Here is a 19,771-nt window from a genome sequence, read left to right as displayed (position 1 = left end):
AGGCACTTAACCCTAATTGCTCCTGTAAGTCGCTCTGGATAAGAGCGTCTGCTAAATGACTGAAATGTAAATGTAATGTAATTCTCAAGCCACAAGATCATTGTGACTCGTGACATCATTGTGACTCGTGACACGAAAGGAGAGTACAGTGCCATTACAACAGTCCAGTCATGAGATATAAAATAAAGAATCCTGAACTAACATCTCATACTATTTGATTCTCTATTCCTCAAAAACGTTCCTTTTCTCTTCAACCATGAGAAGCTTATCCTATGGTTGGCAGGGAAGGGTGTCGCTTCAGAGCTTTCAATTGTCTCTATACCTTGCTCAGGATATTGCTCCTCAATGTACAATTGACCAAGCATGACCGCCACATTAATTTGCTCTGATCTATGCCTGTTGCCCTAAAATTGACCAGAAGAGGATGGCCTCCCTCTCTAGAGAAGTGCCCATGCTACTCTCTCTTCCTCACCATTTATGCATGACTTTTTGGAGGAAGGTGTTTAGGCTTACATCTCTTTTGTGTCTAAATTGTGTGGTTAGGGGTCAGGGGGTGTACACAATGACTGAAAACTAAAACATACAGTTACATAATCGGGACATTTTTTGACGATTTTATTTTTGCACTAGTTTGCTGTACCTGCACCAAAACTCCAGTATTTTTCCTTCATAGCTTGTTCTCCATCTTCTTTTTAAATAGGGAGCCCATTTGTTTTGAGGACTTTAATTTCCATGACTGATCAAAACTAGTTTTCTCATGGCTCTCGTCCCTCTGCAGCAGACATATGGTGAGCAATATGTTTGGAACATCGAATCGCAATAAGATCACAGTATCAAATCGCAATACATATAGAATCGTGAGAATCGCAATAAGTCTCGTAACCAAAGTATTGTAATAATATCGTATCGTGAGGTCCCTGGCAATCCCCAGCCTTAGTATGTAGCGCAACAGGTAGAAAAATGTACACCAACTCGTACACAAATCAATAATATCCTGATGTCGGTGCCAGGATTGTGCAGCTAGCGTTACACACATCAATTATATGCCCTGAGGATATGCATTCCATACCTATTAGCTAGCTAACTTGCTAAAATCAATAAATAAACACTATTTGCTATAGCTAACACCTACGAAAGCTGTAAACTGTTTAGGCAGTAGCCTCTTGGAGCAAAGTTGATTCGTCCCACAACAAGCCATTGTTTACAGCAATAATGTACACTACCGTTCAAAAGTTTGGGGTCACTTAGAAATGTTCTTGTTTTCGAAAGAAAAGCTATTTTTTAGTCCATTAAAAGAACATCAAATTGATCAGAAATACAGTGTAGACATTGTTAATGTTGTAAGTGGCTATTGTAGCTGGAAACTGCTGATTTTTTTATGGAATATCTACATAGTTGTACAGAGGCCCATTATCAGCAACCATCAGTCCTGTGTTCCAATGGCACGTTGTGTTTGCTAATCCAAGTTTATCATTTTAAAAGGCTAATTGATCATTAGAAAACCCTTTTGCAATTATGTTAGCACAGCTGAAAACTGTTGTGCTGATTAAAGAAGCAATAAAACTGGCCTTTTTGAGACTAGTTGAGTATCTGGAGCATCAGCAATTGTGGGTTCGATTATAGGCTCAAACAAATAACTTTCTTCTGAAACTCATCAGTCTATTCTTGTTCTGTGAAATGAAGGCTATTCCATGCGAGAAATTGGCAAAAAACCAACGCTGTGTACTACTCCCTTCACAGAACAGCGCAAACTGTCTAACCAGAATAGAAAGAGGAGTGGGAGGCCCCAGTGCACAACTGAGCAAGAGGACAAATACATTAGAATGTCTAGTTTGAGAAACATAATTGCAAAAGGGTTTTCTAATGATCAATAAGCCTTTTAAAATGATAAACTTGGATTAGCAAACACAACGTGCCATTGGAACACAGGACTGATAGTTGCTGATAATGGGCCTCTGTGCGCCTATGTAGATATTCCATTAAAAATCAGCCGTTTCCAGCTACAATAGCCATTTACAACATTAACAATGTCTACACTGTATTTCTGATCAAGTTTATGTTATTTTAAAGGACAAGGACATTTCTAAGTGACCCCAAACTTTTGAACGGTAGTGTATATAAACCCTGGATTGCTGAGGCATTATGCCCATAGGGGACACAGGGGCACATGCCCCCTCAGATTCGTCCTGTTTAATATATACATACATATACAGTGGGGAAAAAATGTATTTAGTCAGCCACCAATTGTGCAAGTTCTCCCACTTAAAAAGATGAGAGAGGCCTGTAATTTTCATCATAGGTACACGTCAACTATGACAGACAAATTGAGAAAAAAAAATCCAGAAAATCACATTGTAAGATTTTTTATGAATTTATTTGCAAATTATGGTGGAAAATAATTATTTGGTCACCTACAAACAAGCAAGATTTCTGGCTCTCACAGACCTGTAACTTCTTCTTTAAGAGGCTCCTCTGTCCTCCACTCGTTACCTGTATTAATGGCACCTGTTTGAACTTGTTATCAGTATAAAAGACACCTGTCCACAACCTCAAACAGTCACACTCCAAACTCCACTATGGCCAATACCAAAGAGCTGTCAAACGACACCAGAAAGAAAATTGTAGACCTGCACCAGGCTGGGAAGACTAAATCTGCAATAGGTAAGCAGCTTGGTTTGAAGAAATCAACTGTGGGAGCAATTATTAGGAAATGGAAGACATACATGACAACTGATAATCTCCCTCGATCTGGGGCTCCACGCAAGATCTCACACCGTGGGGTCAAAATGACCACAAGAACGGTGAGCAAAAATCCCAGAACCACACGGGGGGACCTAGTGAATGACCTGCAGAGAGCTGGGACCAAAGTAACAAAGCCTACCATCAGTAACACACTACGCCGCCAGGGACTCAAATCCTGCAGTGCCAGACGTGTTCCCCTGCTTAAGCCAGTACATGTCCAGGCCCATCTGAAGTTTGCTAGAGTGCATTTGGATGATCCAGAAGAGGATTGGGAGAATGTCATATGGTCAGATGAAACCAAAATATAACTTTTTGGTAAAAACTCAACTCGTCGTGTTTAGAGGACAAAGAATGCTGAGTTGCATCCAAAGAACACCATACCTACTGTGAAGCATGGGGGTGAAAACATCATGCTTTGGGGCTGTTTTTCTGCAAAGGGACCAGGACGACTGATCCGTGTAAAGGAAAGAATGAATGGGGCCATGTATCGTGAGATTTTGAGTGAAAACCTCCTTCCATCAGCAAGGGCATTGAAGATGAAACGTGGCTGGGTCTTTCAGCATGACAATGATCCCAAACACACCGCCCGGGCAACGAAGGAGTGGCTTCGTAAGAAGCATTTCAAGGTCCTGGAGTGGCCTAGCCAGTCTCCAGATCTCAACCCCATAGAAAATCTTTGGAGGGAGTTGAAAGTCCGTGTTGCCCAGCGACAGCCCCAAAACATCACTGCTCTAGAGGAGATCTGCATGGAGGAATGGGCCAAAATACCAGCAACAGTGTGTGAAAACCTTGTGAAGACTTACAGAAAACGTTTGACCTGTGTCATTACCAACAAAGGGTATATAACAAAGTATTGAGAAACTTTTGTTATTGACCAAATACTTATTTTCCACCATAATTTGCAAATAAATTCATTAAAAATCCTACAATGTGATTTTCTGGATTTATTTTTCTCATTTTGTCTGTCATGGTTGACGTGTACCTATGATGAAAATTACAGGCCTCTCTCATCTTTTTAAGTGGGAGAACTTGCACAATTGGTGGCTGACTAAATACTTTTTTCCCCCACTGTATATATACAGCTGCGGAAAAAAATAAAAGAGACCACTGCAAAATTATCAGTTTTTCTGGTTTTACTATTTATAGGTATGTGTTTGGGTAAAAATAAAAATTTTGTTTTATTCTATAAACTACTGACAACATTTCTCCCAAATTCCAAATAAAAATATTGTCATTTAGAGCATTTATTTGCAGAAAATGACAACTGGTCAAAATAACAAAAAAGATGCAGTGTTGTCAGACCTCAAATAATGCAAAGAAAATAAGTTCATGTTCATTTTTAAACAACACAATAGTAATGTTTTAACTTAGGAAGAGTTCAGAAATCAATATTTGGTGGAATAACCCTGATTTTCAATCACAGCTTTCATGCGTCTTGGCATGCTCTCCACCAGTCTTTCACATTGATGTTGGGTGACTTTATGCCACTCCTGGCGCAAAAATTCAAGCAGCTCGGCTTTGTTTGATGGCTTGTGACCATCCATCTTCCTCTTGATCACATTCCAGAAGTTTTCAATGGGATTCAGGTCTGGAGATTGGGCTGGCCATGACAGGGTCTTGATCTGGTGGTCCCCCATCCACACCTTGATTGACCTGGCTGTGTGGCATGGCGCATTGTCCTGCTGGAAAAACCAATCCTCAGAGTTGGGGAACAATGTCAGAGCAAAAGGAAGCAAGTTTTCTTCCAGGACAACCTTGTACGTGGCTTGATTCATGCATCCTTCACAAAGACAAATCTGCCTGATTCCAGCCTTGCTGAAGCACCCCCAGATCATCACCGATCCTCCACCAAATTTCACAGTGGGTGTGAGACACTGTGGCTTGTAGGCCTCTCCAGGTCTCCGTCTAACCATTAGACGACCAGGTGTTGGGCAAAGCTGAAAATTGGACTCATCAGAGAAGATGACCTTACTCCAGTCCTCTACGGTCCAATCCTTATGGTCTTTTGCAAACCTCAGCCTGACTCTTCTTTGCTTCTCAATGATTAAGGGCTTTTTTCTAGCTTCGCAAGACTTCAGCCCTGCCCCTAGGAGCCTGTTTCGAACCGTCCTCGCCGTGCACTTCACCCCAGCTGCCGTTTGCCATTCTTTTTGTAGGTCACTTGATGTCATCCTACGGTTGTTGAGTGACATTCGAATTAGTTGGCGGTCATCCCGGTCAGTAGAGAGTTGTTTTCGCCCTCTGCCAGTCTGTAGCTTTGTTGTTCCCAATGTCTGCTGCTTGACCTTGTTCTTATGAACCGCCGTCTTTGACATTTTAAGGATGGAAGCAACCTGACGCTCACTGTATCCCTCTGCCAGTAAAGCCAGAATTGAACCCTTCTTTTCCTCACTCAAAACTTTCCTTTTGAACTCTTTTGGCATGGTCAATAGTTATTTTTTGATTAATATTACTTTTGAGGTACTATTAGCACTGTTTTTGCCATCCAGCTGGTCCTATTGCAAGAGGATAGTGATGACCAGAGCAGTGGTTTTTATACTTTTCCTCGTTAAATAAGATTTGGTTCATGTGATCACCTAATCAGTACCTAATTCAGTAGAATGAGGTGTGCCTGTGTTGGAATTCAACAGACACTGGAATGGAATGGCTGTCATACATGTAGAGATGCTGATTTAAGAAAAATGTGCAGTGGTCTCTTAAATTTTTCCAGAGCTGTATATATATATATATATTTATATACAGTGGGGAGAACAAGTATTTGATACACTGCCGATTTTGCAGGTTTTCCTACTTACAAAGCATGTAGAGGTCTGTAATTTTTATCATAGGTACACTTCAACTGTGAAAGACGGAATCTTAAACAAAAATCCAGAAAATCACATTGTATGATTTTTAAGTAATTCATTTGCATGTTATTGCATGACATAAGTATTTGATCACCTACCAACCAGTAAGAATTCCGGCTCTCACAGACCTGTTAGTTTTTCTTTAAGAAGCCCTCCTGTTCTCCACTCATTACCTGTATTAACTGCACCTGTTTGAACTTGTTACCTGTATAAAAGACACCTGTCCACACACTCAATCAAACAGACTCCAACCTCTCCACAATGGCCAAGACCAGAGAGCTGTGTAAGGACATCAGGGATAAAATTGTAGACCTGCACAAGGCTGGGATGGGCTACAGGACAATAGGCAAGCAGCTTGGTGAGAAGGCAACAACTGTTGGCGCAATTATTAGAAAATGGAAGAAGTTCAAGATGACGGTCAATCACCCTCGGTCTGGGGCTCCATGCAAGATCTCACCTCGTGGGGCATCAATGATCATGAGGAAGGTGAGGGATCAGCCCAGAACTACACGGCAGGACCTGGTCAATGACCTGAAGAGAGCTGGGACCACAGTCTCAAAGAAAACCATTAGTAACACACTACGCCGTAATGGATTAAAATCCTGCAGCGCACGCAAGGTCCCCCTGCTCAAGCCAGCGCATGTCCAGGCCCGTCTGAAGTTTGCCAATGACCATCTGGATGATCCAGAGGAGGAATGGGAGAAGGTCATGTGGTCTGATGAGACAAAAATAGAGCTTTTTGGTCTAAACTCCACTCGCCGTGTTTGGAGGAAGAAGAAGGATGAGTACAACCCCAAGAACACCATCCCAACCGTGAAGCATGGCGGTGGAAACATCATTCTTTGGGAATGCTTATCTGCAAAGGGGACAGGACGACTGCACCGTATTGAGGAGAGGATGGATGGGGCCATGTATCGCGAGATCTTGGCCAACAACCTCCTTCCCTCAGTAAGAGCATTGAAGATGGGTCATGGCTGGGTCTTCCAGCATGACAACAACCCGAAACACACAGCCAGGGCAACTAAGGAGTGGCTCCGTAAGAAGCATCTCAAGGTCCTGGAGTGGCCTAGCCAGTCTCCAGACCTGAACCCAATAGAAAATCTTTGGAGGGAGCTGAAAGTCCGTATTGCCCAGCGACAGCCCCGAAACCTGAAGGATCTGGAGAAGGTCTGTATGGAGGAGTAGGCCAAAATCCCTGCTGCAGTGTGTGCAAACCTGGTCAAGACCTACAGGAAACGTATGATCTCTGTAATTGCAAACAAAGGTTTATGTACCAAATATTAAGTTCTGCTTTTCTGATGTATCAAATACTTATGTCATGCAATAAAATGCAAATTAATTACTTAAAAATCATACAATGTGATTTTCTGGATTTTTGTTTTAAATTCCGTCTCTCACAGTTGAAGTGTACCTATGATAAAAATTACAGACCTCTACATGCTTTGTAAGTAGGAAAACCTGCAAAATCAGCAGTGTATCAAATACTTGTTCTCCCCACTGTATATATATACATACATACATACATACATACATACATACATACATACATACATACATACATACACATATATATACTACCGGTCAAATGTTTTAGAACACCTACTCATTCAAGGGTTTTTCTTTATTTTTACTATTTTCTACATTGTAGAATAATGGTGAAGACATCAAAACTATGAAATAACACATATGGAATCATGTAGTAACCAAAAAAGTGTTAAACAAATCAAAATATATTTTATATTTGAGATCTTCAAATAGACACCCTTGGCCTTGATGACAGCTTTACACACTATTTTTGTTGTGGTTTCTATGTAATACTAATAGCTGTCACGGTTTCGGCCGAGGCTGCTCCTTCCCCTTGTTCGGGCAGGCTTCGGCGGTCGTCGTCTCCGGAGTACTAGCTGCCACCGTTCTATGTTTCTATGTTTGATTGGTTTTGTCTGTTTTGCTACACCTGTTCCTTATTAGTGTTCATTAGGCATCCTATTTAGTTCTCTTGAGTTTGGTCAGGTGTTGTGTGTAATTGTTTCCTTGTCACGTTGTGTGCTAGTTCGTCATTTCTGTTCTCTCTGTATTTTGAGAGAGAGTTCCGCACTATGTGCGCCTTAGCATACTTTACTGTTGTGCGTAAAGTTCGCCTGTAGCCTGTTGCCTTGTTTGGCTCGTTTTTTTGGACTTTACTAAAGACGCTGTTCGAAACCTCTGTGTGTCCTGCGCCTGATTCTACACCACCTCTACACTCAACCCTGACATAATTACACACCAGTTATGGAATCAGCAGGAGCTACCGCACCCAGTGAAATCATCGAGGAGCGTCTTCGTGGACAGGAGGACAGGATTAATCAAATCGGACACGCTCTGGATAGAGTTATGAACACCCTCCATCGATGGGAGACCAGCGGGGTACCCACGCCCCCACCATCGATCAGTCCGCCTGTCCAACTTCCGGAACCCAGTGGGATTCGGCTCTCGCTCCCGACGGCGTACGACGGCACCGCTGCCGGGTGTCAAGGGTTCCTGCTGCAAGTTGAACTCTACCTCGCCACCGTACACCCGGCTCCCTCGGAACACGAGAGCGTTTCCGCCCTCATCTCCTGTCTCACCGGCAAGGCGTTGGAGTGGGCCAACGCCGAATGGAGGAGAATAGACGCCGCTACTATCACCTATGCGGAGTTCTCCCGCCGCTTCCGTGCAGTGTTTGACCATCCACCAGAGGGGAAGGCGGCGGGGGAGCGTCTATTCTACCTCCGGCAGGGGATGAGGAGCGCTCAGGAGTTTGCACTGGAGTTCCGGACTCTAGCGGCAGATGCAGGGTGGAATGAGCGGGCCCTCATAGATCACTTCCGCTGCAGCCTCCGGGAGGACGTCCAGAGAGAGTTGGCGTGTAGGGATACCACGCTTTCGTTTGACCAATTGGTTGACATGGCCATTCGGCTGGACACCCTGCTCGCCTCTCGCGGGCGTCCCGGGTGGGGGTTGCCCATTCCACCCTCCAGCACCTCCGAGCCGAGTCCTATGGAGCTCGGAGGTGCTGGCGCTAGAGAACGGAGGAGAAGGAGCCCGAGGGGGGCCGTCCCCTGCACCAACTGTGGCCGTGGAGGGCACACCGCGGCTAGGTGCTGGGGAGGGTCTCCTGGTGGAAGAGAAGGCAGCCCACGCATTGGGGAGTCCTCCCAGGTGAGTAGGCGCCCCACTTACCCAGAGCTTTCTGTCGTACACATAACTATACCTGTTTGTTTTCCACAGGTTGCACCTCGTTCCCAGCATAAGGCGCTAGTAGATTCAGGCGCAACTGGGAATTTTGTGGATCGTAAATTCTGTGTAGAGTTAGGGATCCCTCTCCTTTCGGTAAATAATCCTTTCCCGGTACATGCCCTAGATAGCCGTCCGTTAGGATCCGGGTTGATTAGGGAGGTCACAGTGCCACTTAGGATGGAGACGCAGGGGGGTCATGAGGAGACGATTCAGCTCTATCTGATCGACTCTCCTGCGTATCCGGTGGTACTGGGGCTTCCCTGGTTGATTACCCATGATCCTACTATTTCGTGGCGAGAGAAGGCTCTTAAGGGGTGGTCTGCCCAGTGTGAGGGGCTATGTCTGGGTGTTTCCGTAGGGGCGACCTCGGTGGAGAGTCCGAACCAGATGCCCGCACTGCACATTCCCCCCGAGTATGAGGATTTGGCACTCATGTTTAGCAAGACGAGAGCGGCGCGGTTGCCGCCTCATAGACGGGGGGATTGTGCGATAGACCTCCAGGCAGGAGCTGCGCTCCCGCGGAGCCATGTGTATACTTTGTCACAAGAGGAGAAGAGGGCGATGGAGACATACATTGCCGAGTCTCTGAGACAGGGATACATACGGCCCTCCACTTCGCCCGCGTCCTCTAGCTTCTTTTTTGTGAAGAAGAAGGATGGAGGTTTGCGCCCGTGTATTGATTACCGCGGTCTCAATCAGATTACTGTAAAATATAGTTATCCACTCCCTCTGATTGCGACTATGACGGAGTCATTACACGGGGCACGGTTCTTCACAAAATTGGACCTCAGGAGCGCATATAACTTGGTGCGCATTAGAGAGGGCGATGAATGGAAGACAGCATTTAGTACTACCTCCGGTCATTACGAGTATCTCGTCATGCCATACGGGTTAATGAATGCTCCATCAGTCTTCCAATCCTTTGTAGATGAGATTTTCCGGGACATGCAGGGGCAGGGAGTAGTTGTGTACATAGACGATATTCTGGTGTACAGTTCTACCCGAGCCGAGCATGTAGCCCTGGTGCGCCGAGTGTTGAGGAGGTTGTTGGAGCATGACCTGTATGTCAAGGCAGAGAAATGTCTGTTCTTCCAGGAGTCGGTCTCCTTTTTGGGTTATCAGTTGTCTGCGTCAGGGGTGAAGATGGAGGTTGACCGTGTGTCAGCCGTGCGTAATTGGCAAACCCCAACCACGGTTAAAGAGGTGCAGCAGTTCTTGGGTTTTGCGAATTACTACCGGAGGTTTATCCGGGGTTTTGGACAGGTGGCAGCTCCCATAACGTCCCTTCTGAAGGGGGGTCCGGTGCGCTTGCGGTGGTCAGCTGAGGCGGACAGGGCTTTTGGGAGACTGAAGGACCTGTTTACCTCGGCTCCGGTGCTGGCGCATCCGGATCCCGCTTTACCATTCCAAGTGGAGGTGGACGCGTCTGAAGCCGGTATCGGGGCCGTTCTCTCACAACGGTCCGGCACACCACCTAAACTCCGCCCCTGTGCTTTTTATTCGAAGAAGCTCAGTCCGGCGGAGCGTAATTATGACGTAGGGGACAGGGAGCTGTTAGCCGTGGTACAAGCCCTAAAGGTGTGGAGGCATTGGCTTGAGGGGGCTCAACACCCTTTTCTCATTTTGACTGACCACCGTAACCTGGAATACATTCGGGCAGCTAGGAGACTAAATCCTCGCCAGGCTCGGTGGACTATGTTTCTAGCCCGGTTCGTGTTTAAGATCACTTACATCCCTGGGTCCCAGAACGGGAAGGCAGATGCCCTGTCTCGGCGGTATGACACGGAGGAGAGGTCCGTTGAGCCCACTCCCATACTACCTAAGTCTTGTCTGGTTGCACCGGTGGTATGGGAGGTCGATACGGAGATCGAGCAGGCGTTACGCACCGACCCTAGCCCTCCACAGTGTCCGGTGGGTCGGACGTACGTCCCGCTCGAGGTCCGGGATCGACTCATTTTTTGGGCTCACACGTCACCCTCCTCTGGGCATCCAGGTATTGGCCGGACAGTGCACTGCCTTAGCACAAAGTACTGGTGGCCAACGTTAGCCAGGGATGTGAGGATTTATGTCTCCTCCTGCTCGGTGTGTGCCCAGTGTAAGGCGCCCAGACACTTGCCCAGGGGTAAGTTACAACCCCTGCCCGTTCCACAACGACCCTGGTCTCACCTCTCGGTGGATTTTGTTACAGACCTCCCCCCCTCCCAGGGGAATACCACCATCCTGGTCGTTGTGGATCGGTTCTCGAAGGCCTGTCCTCCTTCCCATGCCGGGTCTTCCTACTGCCCTACAGACCGCTGAGGCTCTATTTACCCACGTCTTCCGGCATTACGGGGTACCCGAGGATATAGGGTCTGATCGAGGCCCCCAGTTTACCTCCAGAGTTTGGAGAGCGTTTATGGAACGGTTGGGGGTTTCGGTGAGCCTTACCTCGGGTTACCACCCGGAGAGTATTGGGCAGGTCGAACGTGTCAACCAGGATGTGGGTAGGTTTCTGAGGTCGTATTGCCAGGGCCGGCCGGAGGAGTGGGCGAGATATGTTCCCTGGGCCGAGATGGCACAGAACTCTCTCCGCCACTCCTCCACTAAACTAACCCCTTTCCAGTGTGTGTTAGGGTACCAGCCGGTTCTGGCACCTTGGCATGAGAGCCAGATCGAGGCCCCTGCAGTGGATGAGTGGGTGCGGCGCTCGGAGGAGACGTGGAACGCTGCACACGTCCACCTGCAGCGGGCCATCCGTCGACATAAGACAAGCGCCGATCTCCACCGCAGTGAGGGGCCAGTGTACGCACCTGGAGATCGAGTCTGGCTCTCGACCAGAAACCTGCCCCTCCGCCTGCCCTGCCGGAAGCTGGGTTGGCGGTTTGTGGGGCCTTTTAAAGTCCTGAGGAGATTGAACGAGGTGTGTTACAGGTTACAACTGCCCATTGATTACAAGAATATTAACCCCTCGTTCCATGTGTCTCTCCTCAGGCCGGTGGTAGCTGGTCCACTCCAGGACTATGAGATAGAAGAGACTCCTCCGCCCCCGTTGGACATCGAGGGGGCTCCGGCGTACACTGTTCGGTCCATCCTAGATTCGAGACGCCGGATGGGGGGGTCTCCAATATCTCGTGGAGTGGGAGGGGTACGGCCCGGAGGAGCGGTGCTGGGTGCCGAGGAGGGACATCCTAGACCCGTCTCTTCTGACCGAGTTCCATCGTGGTCATCCCACGCGCCCTGCTCCGCGTCTTCCTGGTCGTCCCCGAGGCCGGGGTCGGCGCATGGCTGGAGCTGCGCGTCAAGGGGGGGGGGTACTGTCACGGTTTCGGCCGAGGCTGCTCCTTCTCCTTGTTCGGGCAGGCTTCGGCGGTCGTCGTCTCCGGAGTACTAGCTGCCACCGTTCTATGTTTGATTTGTTTTGTCTGTTTTGCTACACCTGTTCCTTATTAGTGTTCATTAGGCGTCCTATTTAGTTCTCTTGAGTTTGGTCAGGTGTTGTGTGTAATTGTTTCCTTGTCACGTTGTGTGCTAGTTCGTCATTTCTGTTCTCTCTGTATTTTGTGTTTTGAGAGAGAGTGCCGCACTTTGTGCGCCTTAGCATACTTTACTGTTGTGCGTAAAGTTCGCCTGTAGCCTGTTGCCTTGTTTGGCTCGTTTTTTTGGACTTTACTAAAGACGCTGTTCGAAACCTCTGTGTGTCCTGCGCCTGATTCTACACCACCTCTACACTCAACCCTGACAATAGCCACCTAGCAATTTTTTGAAGTTGGATTTAGCTAGCCCCGATAGGTTCCCGATCTCCCACCCTCATAACTAGCTACCAAGAAGCCATTTCAGGATATCAATCAAGTTAGAGTAGCTAGCTTATCTAACTATCTTAGTTGGCATGCCTGCTTGCAAGGTTGGTAGACTTTAGAAAAGCAAGCAATTACTAAATGTACTGAATAAGACTACCATCATTTTCCATCTTTTACACAGATTTCAGCAGAGAAGCATATTTAGTTTCTTTAAAAAAAATAACCACCAGTCAGGAAGATACAGACAGCTCAACAGGTATGCTTAGATATACATAGAATTAAGCAAAATGATTATGGCTCTAGATTGCAGGAAAAGGTTGTTTCAGGTGTTTGAAAAATGCAAAATTATCCAATTTACAGACGGGGGTGCTAGCCCCCACCCATCCTCACGTAATTTGTGCCCCCTCAGTTTTTGAGGTGCATGACGCCCCTGGTGGGGACAGTAACATTAGTCATATCAAAAAATTATACTTAAGTTAAATGTTTTTAAATATATAAAATATTATAAAATGTTTAGCTCACATAATACCATTTTTAAATATGCATGAAGGTGTCTAATAGAATAAAAGTGGCAAAAACAAAAGGTAGACATGAACAAATGCATTTTGTATAACTTCCATATTCCATATTTTTTCCAATGGTGGGGGAGTGCCAAGATGGAGGTGCGTGTACATATAGATCATTGGTTTACAGGCTTTTTAGGCAGAGGACAGCGAGCAGTTTGGTCATGTTTGATAATAACCTAGCCACGGAACGTGGCGATGTCTTGAAATGATGTAGACAACGCCACGCACATTTCCATAGACAAATCCTAAATGTCCTTTGTCTGTCACTAATGTTGAATAAAATTATATTTGAATTTACTCTGCCGATTGTCCCTGGTGTTGGTCCCTCAATTGGTCGAAATTTGAGACAAAATATCCACAGGAAAGTATTATTAAACAGACTTCAAAACGTGGGTCTATGTGTGTGGTAATCAAGATGTGTTTTGCTCATGACACAAGGCACACGCACAAGACAGAAGTAAACGCATGCAAACCTGATATAGAAATTAATTATATATGCAGGTTAAAAGTAATGACTAAATGTTCCACCCTTAAATATAATTGTGAAATGTTCTTGTTTTAAGTATGATTAGTACTTTCTTAGTAGTGACTAATTTTTACACTCTGAAACTGTGTGAGATGTGTTAGAATCTACTACCTGGTAATGTGTGAGTGTAGGACCAGTAAAGATGATGACATTGTGCTACTATTTAGCAATGTGAGTAATAGTTAGGACAGACAACAAAGGACAAGGAAAACTGTCTACAGGCAACTGAGAAACCAAGATAACTGAGGAATTTAGGGAGGAGAGAGACTATGATAAGAAAATGCATGTGTGTGTGTATGCATGTGTGTGTATGTATGTATGTGTGTGTGTGTATGTGTGTGAACTGATGGTCAGGAGAGCAATTATAAAGTGGAAAACTACAACCTGCCTACAGAGAGGAGGTATTTTTGTATGACGTATGAGTATAAAAGATGGACTCTGAAATTGTGATGGCAGAATTCTCAATGAATAAATATCTCTGACTATGCAGACCGGGACTCTGTCCGTTTCTTGATTTTGGGAGACGCACAGACACTGAAATAGTTTGTTAAATAATTCACTTAACAAAACCATGCATACCAACCGAAATCTTGCACATAGAATTAGGAATTAGAATACTAAAATGGACATGAACCTAATTATGATGGTCCAAAGATCAGCCATGTTGGTCAGGGAGTTGGTCAACCATGGTTTGCCAGTGCTGTGATAAGAATTTATCTGCACTGTATGCGTGTTAGCTAGCTAGCCAGACCGTTTTAGAGGAATTATTCCATTCAAACAATGCAGTCAATCCACAGCCATACACTGGCTCAAATCAGTTGATGATAGGACTTAGACAAGTTGTAAATGCAACAAGTACTGATATTGTATCTTAATAGCAATCACAGCTTTCCAAGAAAACTAAATCTGAGACATTTATGGTCTGTTTACATATATTTTAGAGGCTATTTATGCAGAAATGTGTATAAAAGATGTATAAACTGTATTTATAATTATATGACAATATTTTAGGTTTACTATAATTCCATCAGACAATTTCTGATACATCACATGCCTTACTTTTATTTTCCTGCATAAGTAAAAGTAGGAAACGCAGCACTTATGCCTCTACTGCCATTCATTCCAATTAGACTGGTTTTGGATTTCTCCCTGAGGAAGATGGCTTCCATTTTCGCCCCATTATGGAACTGTTTAGGTTCATGACATAGCTAGCACAGATACAACAATGAGCAAGATATTTCACCGGATGTATATATGTGAAGCATCCGTTTGGCGTTTCCACTCACTACCAAATGTGGTGATGAGAGGAAGCCCAGTGGCTGGCAGTGGGAGAAGATGTAACGAGATGGATTTTGGCCTAGCAACATTTGGTCTAGTTGTGTTTTGTAGATTTTACCCTTTGTCAAAGTTTTAAAAAATTGCGTTGTTTCTAAAAAAAAAATGGCGTTGTTTAGGAGTGCAAGGGCGAATCGAGTTATTGCACAAGCGCACTTCAGAGTAGGATTCCCTGACGGAAATATGCAAATAAAGGCTAAAACGGGCCAATAGGATCTCACTAGCTCGTGCTTGGCTCTGCCCACCGCCTCTCTTGTTCTGTCCACTATGATTCATTTGCTCCCATTGGAAAGACAGGCTCTGGTCAATCTTGGGTTAGTTATACAAATCTTTGTAGCTAGCCCCTCTAGTAATTTAATAGGATCTCTATGGTCTTGCAGGTGTTTACATGGTTTTGAGCATGTGCCAGGGTGATAGAAATTTCAACTTCAGTACCGGTGTTGTAAAAAGTCGACAAAACAATCCTTTCCTGTGGATATTCTGTCAAGAATTTCGAAAAGCTGAAGGACCAACATCACGGACAATCGGCAGAGTAAATTCAAATATAATTGTATTCAACATTCCGGCTTGTAGAGGACCTGAGGACCATTTCCAGAATCAAACAGTGTCATGATGTTCCAGACGGTGCATTTAGAAATGTACTGTCTGGTCCCCATGCAAATGATAACCTAGTAAGTAGGCTAACAAGCTAGCCAGCTACCGTTATCTGGCTAACTAATAGCTAGATCTTGGTCTGGATAACTGCTAACGTTAGCATGGTAGCTAATGGGGCGTCAGCCAACCTACCTGTCCTCGCTAACCGTGATCACTCCGTCCTCTTTCGGTATCAAAACTGCAGCATTGACCGCGTCAGAGTGTCCTTCGATCTTATTTAGAAGAACTGGTCTTGAGCTTTGAGGCCTCGAATGAATCTCTGCCGCCATGGCTATGTTTTCTTTTTCTCCGAACGCGACAATCTGCTGACAGCTAAGAGGTTGAGTAGGATTAATGTAATGTCTAGAATAGCAGCGCAAATCCCTTGATTTTCTTCTTCTTCTACTATAATATTATGGGTGTCCGTAAACAAACGTTAAGAGGTGAATGCCGCTGACTGCTGTACTGGAGTGTGTAGTCAATCACAGTTGACAGACTAAATGAATTAAGAAACAAACATTAAAAGAAACTAAACCCTACTATCTAATCCTGTACTAATAAGAAAATTAAAAAGAGCCCTACTAACTTTTATCAAACCCTCCCCCATCCCCAATAACCCTACACATTGATATTTCCCTCTCTTCTACATACCAGTACTTACAACAATGCATCAACACATGCTTGATTCACTGTTTCATCAACCATACACTCCGTACACCATTCGCATGCTTGCCAACCAGATATGATGACGAGTTCAATGTACAATGTCCTAGACACAACCAAGCAAACACCACCTCTTCCTTCCTAATCTGACCCTTGAATCTTGGTCCACCAACCTTTCTTTGGAGGGCATATAAATGCCGGCCCTTGGGCTCTGAGTCCCACCTCTTCTGCCACACATCTATCATAATGGCTCTAATCTTAAATTTGGCCTCACTTCTACTAAGAGGAGCATGAATATCAATTATATCTAGTTTTAAAGCCCTTTTGGCTACCTGGTCTACTCTTTCATCCCCCCCACTCCCAAATGATCTGGGACCCAACAGAATCGCACTACTACACCCTATCTCTCGATTCTCCATAATAACATGAATGCCTCCAATAGTAGATCATTCCTATTAGATTTACTAGATTATAAACTATTCAATGCAGACAGGGAATTTGAACATACTGCAATTCTGACAGGTTGAAGGTCCTCCACCCACTGGAGGGCAGCTACTATCGACAACAGTTCAACAGAGTGTACTGACAGTTAATCTGTTAGTCGTCAACATATCAAATTAAGGAATGTATTCACCTGCTCCTGTACGACCACATCTGTAAAACTCGGTTAAAAAACGTCTATCAATGTAATTGTTAACCAGTTCCCCTATATCACTGACTTCTAACCAATCTATTATTTTCTCTACCAAGATTAGATCAACAACAGGATCCAGGAGGAACCACGGAACAACATACCACAGCAGGGCCAACCACCAACTCCCTCAGACCACACTCATCAGCAAGCTTTCAACTGTCCATCCAAAGCCACTGCCTTGTCTACTAGGGCGCACCACTCTTTGCTGCTGTCACTGTTCTATGGTCACACTTAGGGAGATTCTCAATTGGTTTGCTCAACTCCTCCGTCCTCTCCACGACTTATTTTGAAAAATGTCAAAGGAAACCGAGGAGAGGAAATGTGGAAACAAATACGCGTGAATGAAATGAGGTTCTTTCTTCACTTCCATGCAAATGACGTTCACAGGGGTGGAATCCCAAATTAAATGTGTAACGAGGTAAAAAGTAATATGTGCTAGACATTTTATAGATAAAAGGGTAAGTAGCGTATCGTTTTTAAATATGTGAATGCTTTTCTCCTCTGAGTAAACAACAGCTGATTCAAAGGGGGTGTGGCACATCTCAAAATTATTCCGCGAAGGACTCAGGTAGGATACTTCCTCTTCTTCTTCTTTGGTATTAGGATACTTCCTCTTCTTCTTCTTCTTTGGTATTGTAGCGACCCGCACAGACAGCTGTGTGTTATGTGTTAGGCTAGTAGATGGTTGTGTTGTACCTACCAGTACCCAGTGTTCGCGGTGTCCGACATGTCAATCAACCTGCTATCTGCCAATCACGGGAATGCCTGGAATGTTCTGATGCCGGGCATCCTGGCGGTTGGCGGAGTGGCGTGGAGGGGGGTTGGGCAGGGGGATGGAGCATTGGAAGTTAAGACCAGGTTTAGCCTTTGTTCTCTCTCTCTTTTACGTCTGGGCTTCACAAGAGAAGGTCACGATTGGCTTGTGGGTTATCTTTCATTTATTTGGCGTGGGCTACGGCCAAACAGTAGCCTGTGTAAAGTTGGTTTAATAAACCCTCCATTCGTAAACTCAATCCTCTGTCTGGACAGTTGTTCTTTTATGATCTAGTCAGGTCATTACATTGGTGTCAGAAGTAAAAACGTTGATAAAAGTTAGCCAGCTAGCTAGCTGACTTCTGTGGCTAGCTACCGTAGGTGAGAACGGGGGTTGAAGATGCTTCGAGGGAATCCGAAAGTGAAGGTGGAGGTAGGGGACGATTATGGCCAAGGAGGTGCGTGTGCATGGACGTCGGGGGTTCTGGCTGAGGAGATCGCCAGGGCATCGGAGCCCAGAGGCCGCTTGAGGGAGGACGTTAGAGTGATGGCGGCTGAAGCGGGCATGAGTGCTTCGTCGACTGTGTTTCGCGCAGATTCTGGTGGGCGGACCGAAGGGGTGACGTCGACGCGGCGGGACGAGGAATCTGGGGCTCAGGATGTAAACAAACATGGCGGCGCCCAGTTCCCGGCTGCGTCCGTATCCGTTAAGACCCCGAAGTATTCCGGTAAGGCGGATTGGGAAGCTTTTCATGCTCAGTTTGAACTGTTAGCTCATTTTAGGGGGTGGTCGGATGAAGATAGGGCACTGCAGTTGGCTTTATGCCTCACGGATGAAGCTCTGGCCTGTTTGATATTGATTAGCCCCGAGGACAGACGTGATTATGGTGCTTTAGTGGGAGCACTGAGGAGGCGCTATGGACAGTGTGTACAGCCCGGGCTACTGCGCTCCGAACTGAGTAATAGACGCAGGCAGCCTGGAGAGCCTCTACGGGTGCTAGCTAATGACATTGAGAGCCTCTCTCGGCGGGCATATGCTCACATGCCCCCCTCCGTGCAGAGCGAGCTAGCACGGGACCAGTTCATACAGGCGCTCTCTCCTACGGAGCTGCGCATACAGACCCAGCTGGCTCATCCTGAGTCATTGCAGGTAGCCTTGGAGATGGCTTTGGAGAGGGAGCTGGTGTGGGCTGGGGCTTCAGCTGGGGCTTTGGTGGGGGTGCAGGGAGACAGACCCTCTGTGCGAGCTGGGGGGCAGAGCAGCCCGGAGCCGGAAAAGCCTGCATGGGTGGCTGAAATGACAGAACTCATTCGTGCTGTGTCGCTACAGGCGGCACGAAACACACGCCCTGGTCCCAGGGTCTGCTGGGGTTGTGGCCAGCCAGGCCATCTGCGCCGAGATTGCCCCATGTCCCCCAGAGCTCAGGGAAACGGCTCGGGGTCCGCATAGACCGGGTAGTGCGGACCCCTGGCTTTCTATCCCAACCACCATCTTCTTCAGGAGGAGCCCACCGGCACAGACGGGGAAGCAAGGCTCCACTTCCCCCAGAAGCAGACGAGGGCAAGCGGATGGAGCCTGTTGTTGTGGTGGGCCGGACCTGTGTTGGGGACTTTTGTCATGTCCCTGTCACTGTGGAGGGGGTGCCCTGCTCCGCCCTGGTGGACACTGGGTCCACAGTAACCCTGGTGAGGCCAGATATTGTGCCAGGTTGGACTCAGTGTGAGCCTACAACTGTGCAGCTCCGCACAGTCACAGGTGAGCTGGCACCCATGAAAGGGAAGGGAATAATGACTCTGACAGTAGGGGGCAGGACTGTGCGTCATCCTGTGTGGGTGGCGGCTGTGCAGGACCCTTGTATCCTGGGGTTGGACTTTCTTAGGAGCACAGGCTGCCAGTTAGACCTAAATAGGGGCACACTGAGCTTCCAGGGAGGGCCGGAGGTCACCATGGCCCCTAATGTCACATTCACTCAACCCAACAA

At 46.3% G+C, this 19,771-nt stretch overlaps 1 protein-coding gene across 2 annotated transcripts in view; it reads right to left on the bottom strand.

Moving 5' to 3' along the window:
• Nucleotides 1-16,011, bottom strand: part of LOC311102117 (WD repeat and FYVE domain-containing protein 1) — a 48,936-nt gene extending 32,925 nt beyond the window's left edge. For both annotated transcript variants that reach the window (XM_084143351.1, XM_084143349.1), the window contains exon 1: nucleotides 15,833-16,011. In XM_084143351.1, the coding sequence (XP_083999477.1) occupies nucleotides 15,833-15,969 (137 nt within the window). In that variant the 5' untranslated portion in view covers nucleotides 15,970-16,011. The remainder of the gene's footprint in view (nucleotides 1-15,832) is intronic.
• Between the last annotated feature and the right edge of the window lie 3,760 nt (nucleotides 16,012-19,771).

The sequence above is a fragment of the Coregonus lavaretus genome, assembly GCF_964263955.1.
Source record: "Coregonus lavaretus genome assembly, chromosome: 26".
In the NCBI taxonomy this organism is placed as follows: Eukaryota; Metazoa; Chordata; class Actinopteri; order Salmoniformes; family Salmonidae; genus Coregonus; species Coregonus lavaretus.
Note: the sequence above shows the minus strand (reverse complement) of the source record. Positions and strands in the feature narration are given on the sequence as shown.